The sequence below is a fragment of the Triticum urartu genome, chromosome 7A (genome assembly GCF_056163025.1).
Source record: "Triticum urartu cultivar PI428250 chromosome 7A, HENAU_Tu73, whole genome shotgun sequence".
NCBI lineage: Eukaryota > Viridiplantae > Streptophyta > Magnoliopsida > Poales > Poaceae > Triticum > Triticum urartu.
The window spans coordinates 128,942,866-128,965,189 of NC_141879.1; the positions used below are offsets into that span (position 1 = coordinate 128,942,866).

The 22,324-nt window shown below is 45.7% G+C and overlaps 1 protein-coding gene and 1 pseudogene across 1 annotated transcript; both read left to right on the top strand.

Annotated features, from left to right (window-relative positions):
• Positions 1-5,873: 5,873 nt before the first annotated feature.
• LOC147958496 (uncharacterized) lies at positions 5,874-7,764 on the top strand (annotated as a pseudogene).
• A 1,993-nt stretch (positions 7,765-9,757) lies between these two features.
• On the top strand, positions 9,758-11,407 carry LOC125528270 (protein RETICULATA-RELATED 4, chloroplastic). The gene is made up of 4 exons (XM_048692763.2): positions 9,758-10,042; positions 10,185-10,253; positions 10,689-10,817; positions 10,947-11,407. The coding sequence occupies exons 1-4, from the start codon at positions 9,758-9,760 to the stop codon at positions 11,001-11,003; spliced, it is 540 nt and encodes a 179-aa protein (XP_048548720.2). The 3' UTR covers positions 11,004-11,407.
• The last annotated feature ends 10,917 nt before the right edge of the window (positions 11,408-22,324 follow it).

Sequence of the window (22,324 nt, forward strand, 5' to 3'; positions counted from 1 at the left end):
CATCTATTTACTGTGGCAATGACAGGTCATTCAGAGGAAAGGGGTTCAGCTACCGCAGCATGTAACAGTTGAAACGGTGTTGTCCTAATGCAGTAAAAGAGAGCAGGAGGGAGAGAGTGGGATTGTATTGGAATGAACAAGGGGGTTTTGCTTGCCTGGCACTTCTGAAGATAGTATAGCTCTTCATCGGTGTCATCGATCACATCGTCGGAAACATCGTCTACTGAGAGGGGGCAATTACCGGCAAACAAGGAAGAATACAATCAATGCAATGCAACAATATGATGCATGATCATGACATGGCAATATGCTGTGATTTGGGCTAATGCAACAGAAAGTCATTTTAATTGAAGTGGAATTCGAAACTACATCAAATTCCAACTCTAAACCTATTATGAAATTTGCCCTAATCATGTTTCATCCTAAACAGTGAGGTTAACTTGCTCAAACATGCATGAAAATGGTACATATGGATTCCTTGAATTTTTCTGATAATTTTTCATATATAAATTATTTCATTTGGAGTTATAGATAATTTTCTATGATTTTTAGAAGTTTTGGGCATTTTCTGGAATTTCCTGAATAAACTTAAATCCAGAAAATGATTTATAGCGTCAGCATGATGTCAGCACTGCATCAACGAGTCAACGGGCCAGCCAGGGTTAAATATGACCAGCGGGGCCCGCTGGTGAGTGATATAGAGGTTAATCCCGCGTTGACTTGTACTTTGACCCGCTGTGGGGCCCGCAGTCAGTGTCTAGAGGTGGTCTAGCTGGTGTGGATTAGTGCTAATGACCTCGCCACATCGGCTGTCACCGGAGTTCGGCCGGCGACGACCAATACCGCGGCGGCAGCTCGCTGGACCTGCGCTACGAGCGGCGGCTGGACGCGCGGAGACCACAGGGGCGTAGCCAGGGCTCGCCCGCATCCAGGGGAGCAGGTGGAAGGCGGCGGGGACGCCGGAGCTCACCGGAGTAGAGCTTGCGGCGGCGGCGACCGGAGTTCGGGTGAGCTCGGAATCGACGTGGCAGGGCACGGAAAGAGCCAAAACTGGGTGCGTTCGACTCCTGGGGGTGCATTGAATGCAGTGGTGAGCTCGTACGTGTGCTTGCACGGGCGTAGCCATGACGGCGACCTGGCCGGCGGTGATGTGCTCTCGGCTCCGATGAAAACGGCGGCTACACGGAGAAATCGATGCGGGGAGGAGGGGGGGTTCGGTCCGTGAACTCACAGAGAAGACGATGGGATGATCAGCGTGCTCGGGGAGGCCTGGAGGCGACGAGATGGGGGCGGCGATCTCGGCCGGCCGTGGTTGAAGATGATGTTGAGGGCATCGCTTCGGGTCTATCCCGGTCACGTGACTCGGCAAGGAGGAAAGCGAGGTTGCTGCGGAGCTCACGGTCATGTCGGCGGGGTGAGGAGACTACGGTGGGCGCGTCGAACGGCGTCGGTGGCGATGGTGGCGCTCGGGCAGCAGCGGGGAAGAGAGCAGAGGAGGAGAGGGGCGACCAGAGGGGAGGGGAGTGGACGAGGGGGGTCGGTGGTGCATGGCAACGCCTAGGCGCGTCGGGGCAGCGGCGGGAAGCAGGAGGTGGCGGGGCGCGTGCTCGCGCGGGGCGGCCACGCACGCGCTGTCCTCCTGGCAGGAGGTAGGTGGTGACTGGCAGAGGCCAGTGGGCTGGGCCTCTGCTGGGCCGCCAGGTAAGCCCAGGTGAGTTTCCTCTCTCTCTCTCTCTTTCATTTCTTGTCTGTTTTCTATTTTCTATAATTTGTCTGATTTGATTTGAAGCATCAAATCATTTAGAACTTTCTGTAAATTTTTATGTGAGCTCAGGAAACTTGTCCAAGGCCACATGCAAACTTACAAAAATTATTTGAACTTTATCTCTTATATAACAGAAATAAGTCCAACTCAAATATGTTATTAATTTAATTCAAAGGCCCAAAATAAATATTTTAAAGCCTCCAAAAATATTGGTTTGAATTTTATTCTTGCCAATATTTTTCAAGGTTTAACAGGAACATTTTCTTGGGCTTCTTTGAGAAGATTTTAATGTTGATCATTTTTAAAAGGTTTCTGAGGCTTTAAAAATTCCTCAATTCAAATTTCATTTGAATTTAAACATGATGCAACACATGACTAGCTAGCTCAGAGCATACTAGAACTAGGGATGTGACACCGGAACCCTTCCGGTGGTCCCGGTACATTACCGGTTATGCCCGGAACACTTCCGGTGGCCAAATCCACACTTCCTATATATCAATCTTTACCTCCGGACCATTCCGGAACTCCTCGTGACGTCCAGGATCTCATCTGGGACTCTGAACAACATTCAGTAACCACATACATACTTTCCCTATAACCCTAGCATCATCGAACCTTAAGTGTGTAGACCCTACGGGTTCGGGAATCATGCAGACATGACCGAGACATCTCTCTGGTCAATAACCAACAGAGGGATCTGGATACCCATGTTGGCTCCCACATGTTCCATGATGATCTCATCGGATGAACCACGATGTCAAGGATTCAATCAATCCTGTATACAATTCCCTTTGTCTACTGGTATGATACTTGCCCGAGATTCGATCGTCGGTATCCCGATACCTTGTTCAATCTCGTTACCGGCAAGTCTCTTTACTCATTCCGTAACACATCATCATGTGATCAACTCCTTGGTCACATTGTGCACATTAGGATGATGTCCTACCGTGTGAGCCCAGAGATACCTCTCCGTTACACGGAGTGACAAATCCCAGTCTCGATTCGTGCCAACCCAATAGACACTTTCGGAGATACCCGTAGTGCACCTTTATAGCCACCCAGTTACGTTGTGACGTTTGGTACACCCAAAGCATTCCTACGGTATCCGGGAGTTGCACAATCTCATGGTCTAAGGAAATGATACTTGACATTAGAAAAGCTTTAGCATACGAACTACACAATCTTGTGCTAGGCTTAGGATTGGGTCTTGTCCATCACATCATTCTCCTAATGATGTGATCCCGTTATCAACGACATCCAATGTCCATGGTCAGGAAACCTTAACCATCTATTGATCAACGAGCTAGTCAACTATAGGCTTACTAGGGACATGGTGTTGTCTATGTATCCACACATGTATCTGAGTTTCCTATCAATACAATTCTAGCATGGATAATAAACGATTACCATGAACAAGGAAATATAATAATAACTAATTTATTATTGCCTCTTGGGCATATTTCCAACAGTGTTGCTTGATGAGGTTCTTGCTTCATAGTGCTTAGTGATATGCTCCAAAACCCTCAACTACCTTCTCACGTCCACATATGACCTAAACCAAAAGTAAAACTCGGCCCCACTGATTCTTTCTATCCGGCACCACCGAGTTCAGATGTCATAGTCACTGCCACAAACCCTAGGCAAATCGGTTTCATCGATAGGGATCTCGGTCTCACCTAGATGGGATTGTAATCTCTCTGTGTATGTCCATTACCAAAATCGGTCCCACCAAGATTGAGCAATCGGTACTACCGAGATTACAATGCAAACTTTTTGGTTAGCTTATTACCAAAATCGGTCCCACCGAGTTTGTGTAATCGGTCTCACCAAGTTTGCCTGACCAACTCTCTGGTTAGCCTATTACCAAAATCGGTCCCACCGAGTTTGTGTAATCGGTCTCACCGAGATTACGTTATGCCCTACCCCTAACCATATCGGTCCTACCAAGTTGCATCTCAGTCCCACCGAAAATCCTAACGGTTACTAGGTTTGCTAAATCGGTTCGACCGAGTTTCTCAATTCGGTCTCACCGAGATTGGTAAATTGTGTGTAACGGTTAGTTTTTGTGTGGAGGCTATATATACCCCTTCACCCACTCTTCATTCGTGGAGAGAGCCATCAGAACATACCTACACTTCCAATACGCATTTTCTAAGAGAGAACTACCTACTCATATGTTGAGACCAAGATATTCCATTCCCACCATATGAATCTTGATCTCTAACCTGCCCCAAGTTGCTTTCCACTCAAATCTTCTTTCCACCAAATCCAAATCCTGTGAGAGAGAGTTGAGTGTTGGGGAGACTATCATTTGAAGCACAAGAGCAAGGAGTTCATCATCAACACACCATTTGTTACTTCTTGGAGAGTGGTGTCTCCTAGATTGGCTAGGTGTCACTTGGGAGCCTCTGACAAGATTGTGGAGTTGAACCAAGGAGTTTGTAAGGGCAAGGAGATCGCCTACTTCGTGAAGATCTACCGCTAGTGAGGCAAGTCCTTCGTGGGCGATGGCCATGATGGGATAGACAAGGTTGCTTCTTCGTGGACCCTTCATGGGTGGAGCCCTCCGTGGACTCGCGCAACCGTTACCCTTCGTGGGTTGAAGTCTCCATCAACGTGGATGTACGATAGCACCACCTATCGGAACCACGACAAAAACATCCGTGTCTCCAATTGCGTTTGAATTCTCCAAACCCTTCCCCTTACATTCTTGCAAGTTGCATGCTTTACTTTCCGCTGCTCATATACTCTTTGCATGCTTGCTTGATATGTATTGTGTTTGTTAAACTTGTGCGAAAACTCCACTTTAACTTAAAGAAATTAAAAACTGTAACTTTTGGTACTTAGTGTCTAATCACCCGCCCTCTAGACACCTCTTCTCGATCCTTTCAGCACCCTCCTCAAGCACAAGCTTCTCTGCGACGAGCCGGTGACCCTCGACGAGCTGCTAATCATAGCAGACAATTACGCCATGACCGACTCCTCCATGAAGGCGGAGATTCAAGTCAATGTGTCGAGCAAGGTGGCCCCTCAAGCTCCTCGGACCCCAGCTGGTGAGGCCAGTCAGCGACATAAACCGAACGACAGCAAGCGTAAGGCCATGCAGCCGGCTCCCACAAGCCGGCAGGTGGCAGCAGTCGAAGATCAACAGCTAGAAGGGCGGCTTCCTCCCAAACGCCAGAAGGACGGCAAGCCCAACTGGTTGCCCACCTTCTTGTACGAATAGACTCTTGATGCACCCTACAAATTCCACAGCGGTGCAAAGCCGTCCAAACACACCACTCGGAAGTGCCACTGGCTCACCAGGATCGCTAAGGGTGACGGGCTCCAGTCCCCTCCGCCAGCCGGCCCGCGGCCTCCTCCTCCACAGCAGCCGGCGGCTCGGCCTGTCGGCGCCATACAAGATGATTATCCTGAAGAGCATGGGGCTTATGTTGTGTTTAACAGCGTGGCCGATGACAGGCGCGGCAGACCGCAGCAATGACAAGAAGTAAATGCGGTGGCATCAGGAACCCCGGAATTCATGCATTGGTCTAAGAAGCCCATCAGCTGGAGCCAAGCCGACCACCCGGAGGTGATGCCCAATCCCGGCTCTTATGCTCTGGTGTTGGATGCCACGTTTGCCACCGAAAGGCGAGCTGCTCGCTTCTCCCGAGTTCTGATAGATGGCGACAGCGGCATCAACATTCTGTACAAATATTCCAAAAATAAGCTCCGTCCGTTTTTATCCCGTTTGGATTCCGTTTGATATGGATATTCTGCGAAACATAAAACATGCAACATACAGGAACTGGCACTGGGCACTGGATCAATATGTTAGTCCCAAAAATAATATAAAAAGTTGCCAAAAGTATATGAAAGTTGTAGAATATTGGCATGGAACAATAAAAAATTATAGATACGACGGAGACGTATCAGGCGGTGACAGCAGGCGGCGGCCGGAGTGGCAACTGTTCGACGATAGTCAGGCAGTCCGTCTGGTTGCTTAAGAACAATTCTGAAGTGGTAAAATTCCAGTTCCGGCGATCTGACCATGTTCATGTGGCGGCGGGCGTTGATGGCGGTTTAAGGCGACGGTGGCATCTTAATCCCTCCCTCCCAACCCTCTATGGTGCAGATTGACAACCCCAACAGCATGCCGGAGGTTGTGGATTCAGGGACTACTATTGACCTACAGTTGGAGTCCTTGGAGCTGGACATCAAGACCCTATGTCAAGATAGAGAGGAAGATCATCAAGAGTTCCAGCAATTCCAGGCAGTTGTCAACAGAAATTTTGCCACTATGCAAAACAATTTTGACAAGATACAAGCAAATTTCACACGCTTACTGTTGGACCCTGAGCCAGAGCAGGTGGAGGAAGCGGAAGAAGGACATGGGAGTGTGCAACCGAAAGAGAACCAGCTGCAATCCCTAATAGTGGCTCCTGGTAGACCGAAGTAGTTACAGGATCCTACTCCTCCCTCGGTTGCAATGCCTGACAAGGGGGCTCCTTTGACAGTTGATACTGCCACTCTTAGAGACCATACATGCAAAGAACTGAATATGGATGGTACTCCTAAAGTACCTTACATGCATCCAAACTATGGGCAGAGAAAAGAAATGGAAAGTGCACAAGCTGTACAGAGAAATGTTGTGCGGTTGGGTGAAATACATGAGGAAGAAGGGGCTGATAATTATTACAGAAGAAGAACTTCTCTGACTGTTAAGCCATCTAAATTGAACATTTTTTAATTTGAAGGATAGGATCCTGAGTCTTGGATTCAGAACTTGGAACAGTTTTTTGCTGCTATCAGAACTCCCATTGAACATAGAACAGAACTGGCCATCTCCTATCTTAAAGGTCCTGTAATTCAGTGGTGGAGATGTACTGGATATGCACCTTCTAATGTGCCATCGCATAAATTCTGCTCTTACCTGTCTGATAGGTTTTCTGTGGAATCAATATGTGATATTGTCAGTAACTTTCATGCTGCACATCAAACAACAATAGTGACTGCCTATGTGGAGCAATTTGAGCAACTGCTCAATGTCACGAGGAGAGAAAATCCTGCTATACCTGATGACTACTATATATGTTTCCAGCTTTGTGTCAGATCTCAGTCCTTACATCAAGAGCCTGGTGGAGTGTTTTGAACCAAAGGATCTCCAAATTGTTGTGTGGTATGCTAGAAGAATGGAAAAATCTCAGCCCTCCACTCGAACCTTACCAAATAAGCAGTATGTTCCTCAACCTAGAAGGCAAATGATATTTGAATAGTCCAAACCACGAGTTCCTAATACAACACCTAATAGAAATGTGGTCATTCAACAAGCTAAGCAAAATCAAGTGTGTTATAAATGTAGGGAACCATGGGTGCCTGGTCATAGGCAGGTGTGCAAGATGAGCCAAAGAGCACAAATCCAAGCTCTACAAGCTCAAGAGGATGAAATTTCTGAAACTATTTTTGTGGCAGATTACGATGATAATGAACTGGACACTACTGAATAGTTAACTGATGAAACCGTGTTGAAAGTATTAATGCATGCTGCAATGGGAATTGGAGCAACTAAAAATACTTTCATATTGACAGTAAAACTGGGTAGTACTATGGCTACAACATGTAGATAGTGGTAGTACTACTACTTTCATCTCTCCTGAAATGGCTAGCAAGTTGGTTGTTACCCCAAGTCCTACACCAAAAACTAAAGTGCTTGCTGCAAGTGGAGGCATACTCTGGAGTGAATTCAAGCAAAGAATTGTCAATATGAAATACAAGGCCATGCCTTTACTGGCAATTTTAGAGTGTTGAAGTTAAAAAGCTATGACATAATCTTAGGGGTGGATTGGTTGAGGAAATATAGCCCCATCCAGATGGATTTTGTTAAAATGGAAATGAAGATATCTACTACTCGTGGGCAGTTTATTACTTTTGTGGATGAAACTGTACCTCTCACTCGTGTTACTGAAGCTGAAAGTGCTAGTGATCGACTAGAGGGGGTGAATAGGCAATTTTTATGAAAGTCTTCAAAACATGGAAGTTTCGAAGACAAACGATAGGAATAAACCTATTACCATGCAGCGGAAGGTAGACTACACTAAGCAAGCCATAGTCAAGTATTCAATGAAATGAAAGCACAAAGACTAATAGAAGCTAGGCAGTAAAGATCAGGATGGAAGATAGTATGAAGCCAATCAGAACAAGTAGTCACACAGTGAAGACAAATAGAAAATGCAAACAAGCAATGAATTCACAAGGACCAATCTGCAAATAAAGAGATGGGAAGGATAGAACCAGTGGCTCGTTGAAGACAATGATTTGTTGGACCACTTCCAGTTGCTGTGACAACTGTGCGTCTGGTTAGGGAGGCTGAGATTCAACTCAGAAGACCGCATCTTCACCTTATTCCCCTTAAGCTAAGGACACCCAGTCCTCGCCCAATTACTCAGATAAGTCTTCAAGGTAGACTTCCAAACCTTCACAGACTTCGTTCACCGACGATCCACAATGACTCTTGGATGCTCAGAACGCGACGCCTAACCGGCTGGAGGATTCACAGTCCTCAAGTGTAATAAGTCTTCAGATCACACAGACAAGAAGACTTAAGTGATGCCTAACACTCTTTGGCTCTGGGTGTTTAGGGCTTTGTCCTCGCAAGGATTTCTCTCTCAAAGGCTTTGAGGTGGGTTGCTCTCAAACAACAAAAGCTGTGCGCTAACTCTGAGCAGCCAACCAATTTATGATGTAGGGGGTGGGCTATTTATAGCCACTAGGCAACCCGACCTGATTTGTCTGAAATGACCCTGGGTCACTAAGGAACTGACACGTATTCCAACAGTCAGATTTCAAACTCACACGGCAACTTTACTTGGGCTACAAGCAAAGCTGACTTATCTAGCTCTGGATAAGATTTGCTCTCATTGTCTTTGCTCGAAGACATAGGATTTGGTTAAGCATCACTTCAATCATTCTGACTGATTTACTTGGACCCCCACTTAACAGTACGGTGGTTCCTATGACTCAACAAAGAAGAAAAAGAATGACGAAACAACTAAGTCTTCGCGCTCCATAGTCTTCACGCGATGTCTTCTCTTGTCATAGTCTTCAATGTGAATGTCTTCACATACCACCTTTGACTTCAATGTCTTCATACATTTTTAGGGGTCATCTCTGGTAGGAAAACCGAAGCAATGAGGGACTTCTAACTGTGTTATCCTGCAATTCTTACAAACACATTAGTCCCTCAACCAGGTTTGTCGTCAATACTCCAAAACCAACTAGGGGTGGCACTAGATGCACTTACAATCTCCCCCTTTTTGATGATTGATGACAAACTGGTTGAAGTTTTCAACGAGGAATAAAATATGTGAGATTGTAAAGGATAGGGTATTGTCTTCATAAGTGGCAAAGGCTCCCCCTGAAGATGTGCATATAAGTAATTTGCTTTTGGAATGCAAATGCACATGGCAGGTTGTACTTGTGGAGATCCTCTTCAACTTATGATGACAATTCATCATGCATGATTTGATATAGCGAAGATAATGACATGCATAATGAAAAATGGACGTCTGCAAAATGACCATCATCGCACATGCGGAATTTATCATCGCATCATAGAATCTACTACCCCTATAAAAGCACGAGAGGGCGGAGAACCAATTCATCTCATCCATTCAATCAAAGGATCTAACGATCCAAATCATCCCAATGTTTAACATCAAACCACGGTTAGCTCGGCCCACTAATCCCACGATCGACCCCCGTCATCCGTCCCCGGGCTCGAAGAAAAACAAAAACCCCACGCTCTTGCGTCGGTTGCTCCTATCCTCCTCCTCCCGCACGACCTCTCGCCCCTTCCTCCTCCTCCCGCCTCTCCCTCCTCCGCTCCCTACCGCTCCGCCTCCACCTTGCCATTCCTCGCCGCCGCCTCCCCACCCCCCCTCGCCCTCCCCGGCAACAACGGCAACAACGGCAACAACGGCGGCGGTGGTAACATCAGCAGCGACGGCGGGGATGATGAAACAGGGGACGGCGGCGGCGAGTGGGGCGTTTACCGGGGGAGGCGATGTTCGTGCTGGCACAGGCGAGAGGAAGATCTCCAGCCTACCGGCGGACCTCGCCACGACCGTGGAGGGCGACCGCATCACGGGCGACATCATGCAGCGCTTCACGGAGATGGAGCTCTCGCCGCTGCTCCGTTGGCTGCTGGGCTTTAGAGGGTCCAGGGAGCCCCTCCTCACCGACGACCTCTTCATCGCCAAGCTTGCCATGGAGGTGGGCGTCAGCATGATCGCCAAGGTCCGTGGGATCGACATGGATGAATCATGAATGCTTTCAACTTATTCTTATCTTATCCTCCTATGATTTTCAGAAGAAGAAAAAAATGAAATTGCGTTTTAATTTGTCTAACCCTTTTTTGTTGGTGCTCTGTTTGTTTCAGACCACTGCCGAGTACGAGAAGAGACAGGAGAACTTCGTCAAAGAAATTGACATCGCCATTGCTGATGTGGTACCCCTCTTGTCTTCTGCTACTGAAGACGGGCAATATGTACATATGTTGATATATAACCCTGACATTTTAAATCACATGCAGATGGGGATGGCAGAAAAAAATCTTTGTTATTGCAATGCAAAGTGCATCTTGTATCTAAATTTGATATATTTTTCCCTTTTTACATGTTGTCACCACCGGCCCCGCCGAAGCTGTCATCGTCCTCCGTAACAGACCATACAGCAGCATACACACACACACACAACCTATTTTCATCATGTTTATTAAAGAGAGAATTTTGTTACACGTTATTCATCATCTTGTCATAATTGTAGTCTGACCATAATGTACAACAAGTGACCCAGATCGGAATGTCCTTATGATATTACTGTTCAATAGAGGAACTAATGTGCTTCTGGTGTGATTCATAATTATGGAAAGTTTTCTTTGTAGGGTGGGGTCGTCATTCAAGGGATGGACTTTCCCTTCAGGTTATGGTCTTGTTTCTCTCAAGGAGATGGTGATAGCAATGGGGGAGCGCAAGATGTTGCTGATGGATTCAACAATGCTTTTGGCAACGATGTTAGATCCCTCCTTCTGCTCCTTCTGATCTGTCAAATTGATTTATTCATTTTTGTAGCCTTGTTGATATCTTCTCTTCGTCCAAATTAAATATCTAGCTGCTTTTTCGAACCCAACTCCTTTTTGCAGGAAGTTGAACTTGATGACGGACTAGAGAAGAAAGTATGTCAGAGATATGCATGTTAGCCCTTAAGCATATCAGAATACAATCATTCAGCGCATAATTAGTCGGTTATATATTCTACTCATGTCCCCAACAAGGCAACAATCGACCAGGTTACATATCTTCTGTACTAAATGTATCATAGCTTTTGTACATGCTGTTCCCGCAGTACTATAATCTCTAGATATAGGGTTGATAGAAAGATTTGCTTGAATCAGATAAACAACATGGATTAATGTTTACATTGTTATATCTGGTGCTTAATTTACTATTAAGAATATATAATGAAGTCGTTTCTCCATGTTGTTCCAACTGTCTTTACAATTATGAGGATATAGAAGATTAACTCTACTCAGGTAAACAACATGGTTTTTATTTTGCAGATTTCTGTAATGCAGCACTTTAGACGTGCATTTGGCTATTGTAGGCCCCCCAATAGATGTATATTTCTTTGTATTGCTTTTCATCAATTATGATTAGTAAGTGATCCTACTAATTTATGATTTCATTAGGGAAGTGTTGCTACTTCTGTACAGTCCATCTCTTGACAGTATTATGAAAATACAAAATAGATTGTGTATATAGCACAATATTTCTTCATGTAGATCTTGAAGACTATTACTCTGCATATTCTGCATTTAGTTACATTCTTGATGTTAAAAGAATCGTGGATAAATATGTAAAAGTGCAGAATGTTTTCAGTTTCTTGTTTGGATTATGTGCCTTTAATTGGTACACCTTTTTTGTAGCGAGATAAGATGGTACACTACAAAGGTTTTAATTGAAATGGATGTAGTTGTAGTTCTCATTGCAGAGTGATGTTTGTTTGCTTTTCACCGTAAAAAAAACTCTTTGCTTTACAAGGTGTTTGGTTCTTTTGAGATGTTGTTTTGTATTTAGTAAGGTGTCACTTGATAGTGTTTATTTTGGTAAGGTGCTCTGTTTGCCTTTTAAAGTCAGTCCCCGTCAATACTTTCTCCTTTTCGGTTTGGACCATGTCAGCTTGAAGAGATGTTATTTTTTATGATCACTGCGAATAAAAGTGTGCAGAATGAATTCAGTTGGCAACTAGCCATATCACACATGTGTTTGCTTCAGGTTGTGCGTTTCAGTCCATTGTAGGAATAATTTCATTGAGAACTCGCAACGGCAAGTTGAAGAACATTTTGGAGCACAAGTAGGGGTAAGTTCTAGAGTGTGGAGGAGCAACGATGCGAGCTTGGAGATCGCTCATGATTCTGATTGTTTCCTATTCAGATTGAGGAACGTATACTCGGCCCACCCTCATTCCCAGTGATTAGATAGTTTGCATTTATATGCAAATTGTGTGAATAAATTTATGTATACCAAGTAAAAATGGGATACTAATATTCATTATTGCATGTTTGCAAATCCTCTTTGAGACCTTGTATTTGATATCTCCCCTTTGGCTTACATGTGCATGGTTGGAATCGGTATGTCTTGCGGATGTGAAAATGGTTATTATAGAACTGAGTTTCTTTTGTGTCTAAGTTTTGCCAAAGGCAAGAAAATGATTCAGATCTTGCACTGCTTCAAGTTATGAAATAACAAAGTTTTCTTATTCTGGGTTGGCATAGTTTCAAGGTTGGTATTAATTCGTAAGAGGCTAAAATTCAGATTTATTGTAATGTTTAAACAATGTTCATGGTTTAACCTACTTTTACATCTTCTATGTAATAGTTATATTGAAAATTCTATACCCACGAATGTTTTGTCTATGCTACCGGACAATCATTCTACTATGTGGAAAAGACTAGGGATAATAATATTATCAACTGCCATGCCTTATATTTTTGTTGAATCTATATTGTTTGAGACGAAGACGCGCATTGCGCGTGCACGTTTACTAGTAGCAAATAAGTAGCAGACGACCATCGAGTTTAAGTGTTACAACTCAAAGAACCAAATGTATCAAAAAGCGAGAGTTGTAAGCACTTGGCAAAAGTAGCAAAAAGTAAAGCAACCACCCATATGGACCCGCTTGAAGACTATCAACTCATATGCTTCTCCCCCTTTTGTCAGTAAGGACCAAAAAGGTTTGAAGACATAGAGCTTCTACTTGTTTCCAGAGGGAGTAGGTGAAGCAGCAGGGTCGTCGTTGGCATTTGGCGATGCAGAAGAACTCGATGCAGTGTCGGTATGTGGCGATGCAGACGTTGGAGAAGTCACATCATCTTCATCCTCGATGACTCTGGCATTTACAGTAGCCGCTGAAGAGGAGTATTCAGAGTCTTCAAGAGATGGAGTTCGTCGCAGAACTGCATTCCTTGGAGGCGTTGAATCAAACTTATATTTCTCAGTGAAGCCATCCGCTCTTAAATCATCTTCAGAGCACAGAAGTGTCAGACTCTTCCAAGATCGCCGACAGGCTTCATGGGAGACAAATGCGTTCTTGGTGGCAAGATTACGAATGCGATTGACATCCACCAAGAGACTATGCATTTGACGCTTCAGCCAGTCATGATGCTTATCTTGCTTTTGATGAAGTGCGACAAGAAGTTCTCGGTCATTTAGACCACGAGAGCACTTTCGAGGCCTTTGAGCAATAGTGCTTTCTGTGTTAGCTTGAAGAGGGGCACGAGCATTGCCTGCCAAGGGATAAACACGAGTGATAGCATTGGGCACATAATGGTCTGCATTGTGAAGACATAGCGGCTCCTTTGCAGGGTCAGGGTAAATGGCATCAACAGACAGATCGACCTCTGGCAAAAAGACAAGATGGTTTCGTGCAGAGGGCTGATAGTTGATTGCAGAGTGAAGATTGATGAGGCGCATGACCCATGGAGCATAGAACTTCAGTCCAAAGATGTCTGAGCCTGATGCTGCCAGTTGACGAATGAAGAAATCTTGTGCATTGAAGCTCTTGCCATTGAGAATATAGAAGACCAATGTCTTCATTGTACCTTCAAGTTTTGCAGCTGGAGAATGTCCTTTGATAGGTCAGAGAGTTCGCCGTATGATGTGATAGATGGTGCATGGCAGATACTCAAGGTCTTCAACAAAGAACGCTTGAGGATATTCAGCATCTGGAGGCAAAGGCTTCATCATACTGAGCATCTGGCTCATGTTGGGCTCGGGCTTCTGAAAAATGCTCTCCAAAGCATCATGGTGAAGCCTACAACCAGGTTCAAACAGATCGCCTGGAGTGGACGGGCCATTTAGCTCAATGATATCAAGAGCTTTGGCTTCATGATGGACATTGCATGTCATCCACTCAAGGACCCAAGTCTTTGGATCCCTGTTGGAGCCGCGGATGTGAAGAGTTGCATAAAACTGTAATAGAAGCTCTTCATTCCAGTGTTCCTTGTCGGTGACAAATTGCAGGAGTCCGGCGTCTCTGAAGCAATCCAACGCTTCTTCTAGACAGGGCAGGCCAGCTATAGCTTCAGTGTCGAGACGCATATGTGGAAATGTGCGCTCTTGATTATATAAGACGCATGAATAGTAGCTGCGCTGCTGATAGCTCCAGAACTGATCCGATGAAATGCGAGGTTTGGAGTATGGGTTCTTGGCGCTGTTGAAGAAGGTGTTATGTGCCACGAAGCCATTGACATTGAAGACCCCAGGTGAGGTTGCAATGCTTGGGAATCTTGGAAGTCCTGGCTTGGGCTTCTGGACTTGAGGCTTGTGCTCGACATGATAGTCAAATTGTGGACCCGCAGCAGGTGGAGGAACCAGAATGGGCCATCGGACCATAAGAGGTTGACCATGATCAAATGCCAGCTCAACAGTATGAGGTCTTGGAGGGGGTACAGGAGCATTGGCATTTTCGTTGACATGGGCTGCAAGTGGCACAATAGCTTTAGGAGGAATGATCACGTTTGGTGCAGCATTGGCTTCAGGGGCCATATTGGCTTCAGGTGCTTCATTATTGGCTTCGGACATGACGACATCAGTGTCGTCGGCAGTGTTGTTGGTGGTGGTGACGTTAGCTTCAATCTCCACTTGTGTGGCTGGAGGGTTGGACACATTTTCCTCGAGAACAGCATCTTGGTGGACTGGGGAAGTTGCAACTCGTTCTTCTTCAACTCTTGGTTCTTCTTTATCATCGGTTGATGTAGCCGAAATATCTTCAGCCGTTTTGGCTTCAAACTCAGAGACGTTCATAGTTGGAGTGGCTTCTGGGAACACTTGACGTGTAACAGATCGGTGGTGCACTTCTCCTTCTGGAACGCTCAGAAGAGTGACTTGGGGCCTTGTGTAACGCCCCGGACACACCCACCGGTGGTTGTTACTCCTTCTGGAACACTTGACGTGTAACAGATCGGTGGTGCACTTCTCCTTCTGGAACGCTCAGAAGAGTGACTTGGGGCCTTGTGTAACGCCCCGGACACACCCACCGGTGGTTGTTACTCCTGGCGGGATCTAGACTGGCCCCACAGATCAATACTAGTCTTTTCTGCGCACTTTGTCCTCACTCGTGCGCACCCGGGAGCAACTTCCCGGTCGGTCACCCATCCTGACACTACTCCAAGCTGAGCACGCTTAACTTTGGAGTTCTGTCCGAATGGGCTCCCGGAAAAGAAGGAATTCCTTATTGATATGAGTAGTCTATCATCCCTAATAAGCCAGGCCATCACATACACCCCCACTCAGAGGAACCGACGTCCTCGTCAGGCCACAGGAACGTTCCCTCTTGGCACATACGTCTGTGCATCTAGTCCGGTACATGTACCATGTCGTGTGCCACAACGGGTCACAAACGTCATGAACAACATGACCGCGCACATGTCCACAAACATCCGTGTAACCGCGAGGGTCGGCTCTAATACCAACTTGTAACGCCCCGGACACACCCGCCGGTGGTCGTTACTCCTGGCGAGATCTAGACTGGCCCCACAGATCAATACTAGTCTTTTCTGCGCACTTTGTCCTCACTCGTGCACACCCGGGAGCAACTTCCCGGTCGGTCACCCATCCTGACACTACTCCAAGCTGAGCACGCTTAACTTTGGAGTTCTGTCCGAATGGGCTCCCGGAAAAGAAGGAATTCCTTATTGATATGAGTAGTCTATCATCCCTAATAAGCCAGGCCATCACACCTTGGTCCTTTGCGAAGCCTGTGTAATGCTGGCGACGCCTGTGGAGATGGAGTTGGCTGGGCCTCAAAGTCATCGTCATCTTGCACTGGTGAGGTGACTTGTGGTTGGGGAGTACTTGGGGTGTCTTGTTGTTGTGGGTGATCAGCCCACGATGCATCCTGAGCAATTGGCGTCAGAGGACGACCAATGCTGATGAGCTCGCTGTGCGTGAGCACAGGCGATGATACCACATTTTGTTCAATCTGAGGAAGGACTTCATCATCTGCTACATTGCCGTGGTGACCAATGTCTTCAGCTGCGGTGGGGTCAACAGCTGGAATATCTTCCGTTTCAGGAGCCTCTGTGGAAGCAGGCTCATGAACTATCATACGTCTTTCTTATTGTGCGGATTCAGGACGAGCAACAGAGATGGGCTCGACAACAAGGGGCTCTGTGGGAGCAGCCCGAGCTTTCTTGGTTTTGCGCTTCTTCTTTTGAGGGTGCGTCATCAGATGCTTCAAGATTTTTCCTTTTTCTGGCTTTAGCTTCAGCTGCTCTAGTTTTCTTGAATTCTGAAGCCACTGTGGGGACCTTAGGCTTCGAGCCTGTCATACTGTCTGGGAAGACAATGTGAGGTTCTTCCTGCCTTGATTCTTCTGGTTCTGCCACAGCTGGCTTCTTCTTCTTCTTGGCAGCCATTCTGGGGTCGATGACTGGTCGCCCCAAGGCCTTGCGCTTTTCAGCTTCATTGTAGCCTTGAACACATTTGACAGCAAGATTCTTCATGCGCTCACGAGAACCTTGGGCTTCGTCACGTTTCTTGAGAAATGCTTCCTTGAGCTCGTGTAGCATGATCTTGAAGTTCTGCACATCCTTCACACTGAGCCTGGCCATATGCTTCTTGAACTGAGCCTTTTCAAAATGAATCTTGTGCTTCAGCTCAACAATTTTCTGAGCAAGAGCTAACTCAGAAGCAATGGCGCTGTTGAAGGAGACGCTGAGGCCAATTGGAAGTTGTAGATCGTCAAAACTGAGTTCTGGATTGTCAAACCAGTCATCGATGAACTTGTTCAGAATCTCAACATCGAAGAGGGGAAGATCATTGAATATTTCCGCCTGCTGCTTGCTCTTAATCAACAGCTCAAGAGCGTCATTGGTAAGATCGTCGTCACTTGACAGATCAATGGCCTCATTTCTCAGAATGGCAGCAGGGGTCAGAGCAGGACTGGAGGAGTGCATAGGCTTCTTCTTCTTCATCTCGGTCTTGGAGACGTGAGAGAGATCTTCAGACCGCACACTTGGTGCAGGTGGAGCAGTGGCCAAGGGCTTCACTCGTGAAGCTTTTGGTGGAGGGGAAGGCTTCGGAGCCTTGGGTTTCTTCTGCTTCTTCGGCTTTGGAGGTGCAGGCGCTTCATCAGAGTCAGCGTCATCTGCAGGTCGATCCACATCTGCCCCTTGAACCCTGATATGAGTGATGAGACCTTCTAAGTCATAGAAGGGCCCAACCAGATTTGGTTCAGCTTCGCGCGTGCCATCGGCACGAGGCACGGAGGGGCCAGGATTGAATTCTAATCCCCAAGATTTCTTGTTCTCCTTGGTCGAGTTCTTGGCAAACTGAAAGTTGCGCTTGAACAGATTGTCATCCCGACACCATAGCAGAGATGTGGGATGAGCATCAGTAGGTTGAGGTCCTCGGACCATGCAAGGGAAGAAACCCTGAGAAATGGCTTCAGTTCTGGTCTTGGGTTGAAGATTTTTATAGAGAATATCTCCCCAGGGACGCTTGATAGCATTCTTCTCAGCATACTCTTTGGTGACGAATCTGTACTTAAACCGTTGCTTGGCCCAATATCTTCGAAACCATTGGATTCGAGTTTTGCGTTCATTATAGGTTTCTTCAGGATCAGTTTTGTATAGTTCATGCAGATCAGCTGGCAAATCCTTTGATGTTTCCCCGCGGCGCTGTCTGCCGCCCTTCCTCACTGACTTTTGCGAAGCCATGAAGTTCAAACTGTATGGCTTCAACACTGACAAAGGCTTCTTGGTCAGACAAGAACTGGCTTCGGGAGAGTTGATATGATGCTGTAAGAATTCTGCAAATGAATGCAGACTATGAGAACCAAGGGATTCTCCCACGAACATGTACCTGTGACAGCAGTAAAGATGCGAGGGGAGGGGAAGAGGTCATATGCATTCTCAGAAGATTTTGAAGATAAATCAGTTTGAAGACATTGACCTCATAACGCGAAGACATTCACTTATGTGTTTGAAGTTGGTTCCAGATTTGTACAAATCCAAGAATAGGTGCAAGTGAGGAATCTAACTAGTTTAGATGCATAAGTGAAGATGCTAGGCACAGTATGAGATGTAGAACTAGATAGATCCAAGTTTGTAGTCACAGAAACCACTTTTGGTGAAGAAGGATGAATCGATTAGATCAAAAGACGGTAAAAAGTGAGATTTTAATTACCACACAATGAACTGCTAGATGGGAAGAGTAGGAGACCGAACAGTTCGATCCACCGTGCCCTAACTTCGCGACAGAGGACACCTACGGCAGCGGCAGAGAAGATGATGTCCGCGGTCGGCGTGAGGACGGCGTCGGTGAAGTCACGGCAGCTAAGCGCTTCGTCGCCGGCGTCGTCGAGAGCTAGCGGAGGCGCTAGGGTTTTGACGAGGTGGAGAGGTGGAAGAAGGATTTTTGACCGTGAGGGGACATGTATTTATAAGGAAAAGAACGGCACATCGCAATTACGCAGGTGCCCCTGGCGGTTCACATCTGAGGGACACGTGGCAAACATGCAACACATTGAAAGCAGTTCCATGTTCCCACGCCCGTCTGGATTGTCGGGCGGTCGTTCCAGCTTCTCCGGGTTTCAGGCAATAAGGATTAAGCATTTAAAATCGATTAAATGTTTGTCTCTGTGTCTTCTGCTGACAAGGACGCAGAGAATACATTCGACAATTTCAATAGAATGCATATGATTTGGATAGATAGATTTAAGGTAGAAGCATAGAGAGGTTAGGGTCCGATCACATTCACTTAGATCAAAAGATTCAAATGAAAAGACATAGCTATAAGTGAATGTTGTAGAGGACAGAACACTTAATATATGCATATACCAAATCAACATTGTGAAGATAATCAAGAAAGCAAATCAATGTTCAAGACAAATCAAGTGTGAAGACTTTGCAAAAGTAACGCCATGAGAAAAACACTTCTAAAGGAAGAATTTGGTGGTGGCGTTACCCACCGTATAGGAAGTATTAGACCCAGACACGGCGCACAATTATCGTGGCGCTCCGAAGTCAAATTCCACGTGAATGTATTCACACTCAGAATGTAAGTCTTCATTGATTGAAGATATACTTTACTTCGTGTGTTGCACATCTAAGTCATCAACATGCATAAGTGTTAGGATGTGTGCCTGATCATAGGACATTTGAGGATCCAAGATATTTAGCTCACACCGTAACTTGCAAACCTTTTCTCATCCAAGGGCTTTGTGAAGATATCTGCCAGTTGCTCTTCAGTGTTGACATGTATGATATCAATATCTTCCTTCATGACATGATCTCTGAGAAAGTGATGACGAATTTCAATGTGCTTTGTCTTCGAGTGCTGAACTGGGTTGTTGGCAATCTTGATGGCGCTTTCGTTGTCGTAGTAGAGTGGCACTTGCTTCAGATGAATGCCATGGTCTTTGAGTGTTTGCTTCATCCATAGAAGCTGAGCGCAGCAAGACCCAGTAGCAATGTATTCAGATTCAGCAGTGGAGATAGATACACAGTTCTGCTTCTTTGAAGACCAACATACAAGTGATCGTCCTAGAAAATGGCATGTTCCTGATGTAGACTTGCGATCCACCTTGTCACCAACATAATCAGCATTCGAGAATCCAACTAGATCAAACTCTGAGCCCTTTGGATACCATAATCCTAGTGTTGGGGTGTGAGTCAAATATCGAAGAATTCGCTTCACCTCTAAGTGATGCGATTCCTTTGGTGCCGCTTGGAATCGGGCACACATGCAAACACTAAGCATGATATCTAGCCTAGATGCACATAAATAAAGCAAAGAACCAATCATGGAGCGGTATACCTTTTGATCAAACTCTTTACCATTGTCGTCGGGACCCAGATGGTGTTTAGCTGGCATTGGCGTCGTGTAACCTTTGCAATCTTGCATTCCAAACTTCTTCAGGCAATCTTTGAGGTATTTCTCTTGAGATATGAAGATGTCGTTGCGTTGCTGTCGTATTTGAAGACCAAGGAAGAACTTCAACTCACCCATCATGGACATCTGATATTGCTCTTGCATCATGTATCCAAACTCATCACTATATTTCTGATTAGTGCAGTCGAAGATAATGTCATCCACATATATTTGGCACACAAACAGTTCACCATCATACGTCTTCGTGAAGAGCGTGGGATCCAGGGAACCAGGTTTGAAGCCTTTGCTCTTCAGGAAGTCCTTGAGTGTGTCATACCAAGCACGAGGGGCTTGTTTGAGGCCATACAGTGCCTTGTTGAGCTTATAAACCATGTTAGGATGTTTTGGATCTTCAAAGCCAGGCGGTTGTGCAACATACACTTCTTCTTCAATCTTGCCATTGAGAAAGGCACTCTTCACATCCATTTGATACAGAAGAATGTTATGATGATTTGCATAGGCCAGCGGTATGCGTATAGCTTCAAGCCTAGCCACAGGAGCAAATGTTTCATCGAAGTCAATTCCCTCAACTTGAGTGTATCCTTGAGCAACGAGACGAGCCTTGTTTCTGACAACTTGACCATGCTCATCTTGCTTGTTGCGATATATCCATTTAGTGCCTATGATATTGTGCTTACGAGGATCAGGACGCTTGACCAGTTCCCATACATTATTCAGCTCAAATTGTTGAAGCTCTTCTTGCATAGCTTGAATCCATTTCGGTTCCATGAAGGCTTCATCAACTTTCTTGGGTTCAGATATTGAGGCGAATGCGAAGTGCCCACAGAAATTTGCTATTGTGTTGCCCTTGAACGAGTGAGTGGACCAGGTGTATTGATGCTATTAATTATTTTCTCAATCTGTACTTCATTTGCAACACGAGGATGAACAGGACGAAGATTTTGCTCTTGCTGATCATTGTCATCGTTAGAAGGATTGTCTTCAGGCTGAGCATTGTCTTCAGGTTGATCAGGTGCAGAGATGATGAGTTCCTCTTCGGGCTGTGCTTCAGACGGTATGATTTCTCCAGTTCCCATAAGCTTGATAGATTCACTAGATGGAACTTCATCTAGCACATTTGGCACGTGCTCTCTTTGCAAGCCGTTAGTCTCATCGAACCGCACGTCCACAGTTTCAACCACTTTATAGTGAAAGAGGTTGAAGACTCTGTAGGAGTGAGAATCCTTTCCGTATCCAAGCATAAAACCTTCATGTGCTTTCGGTGCAAATTTTGAAGTGTGATGTGGATCCTTGATCCAGCACCCGGCACCAAATACTCTGAAGTAACTGACATTTGGCTTCTTACCAGTGAGGAGCTCATAAGATGTTTTGTTCAGAAGCTTGTGAAGATAAACACGGTTGATGATATGGCATGCAGTATCAATGGCTTCAGGCCAGAACTTTCTTGGAGTCTTGTATTCATCGAGCATCATCCGGGCCATCTCAATGAGTGTTCTGTTCTTGCGTTCCACGATGCCATTCTGCTACGGCGTGTACGGAGCTGAGAACTCATGAGTGATGCCCAAAGTATCAAGATAAGTGTCGAGGCCGGTGTTCTTGAATTCAGTGCCATTGTCACTTCTGATGTGCTTGATCTTGATGCCATAGTTGTTCATGGCTCAATTGGCGAAGCGTATGAAGACATCCTGCACTTCAGTCTTGTAGAGGATTATGTGCACCCATGTATATCTTGAATAATCATCAACAATGACGAAGCCATAGAGACAAGAAGTAGTAGTAAGAGTTGAGTAGTGAGTGGGACCGAAGAGGTCCATGTGTAGCAGTTCGAAGGGTTGAGTCGTTGTCATGATTGTCTTCGAGGGATGCTTGGCCCTCGTCATCTTTCCAGCTTCGCAGGCACCGCATAAGTGATCCTTCTTGAACTTGACGCCCTCGATGCCTATGATATGCTTCTTCTTTGCAAGAATGTGCAAATTCCTCATGCCAGCATGCCCTAGCCTCTGATGCCAGAGCCAACATTCTAAAGCCTTTGCAAGAAGACATACGTCAAGCTGCGGTCCTGCTGAGAAATCTACCATGTACAAATCATCTTTCCGATACCCTTCAAAGACTAGAGACTTGTCAG

Excerpts from the sequence above, each read along its gene's own strand:
- LOC125528270 (XM_048692763.2), top strand. The coding sequence starts at position 9,758 with ATGATGAAACAGGGGACGGCGGCGGCGAGTGGGGCGTTTACCGGGGGA. Across the intron at positions 10,254-10,688 it reads ACATCGCCATTGCTGATGTG|GGTGGGGTCGTCATTCAAGG; the intron begins GTACCCCTCTTG and ends TTTTCTTTGTAG. Across the intron at positions 10,818-10,946 it reads ACAATGCTTTTGGCAACGAT|GAAGTTGAACTTGATGACGG; the intron begins GTTAGATCCCTC and ends TCCTTTTTGCAG.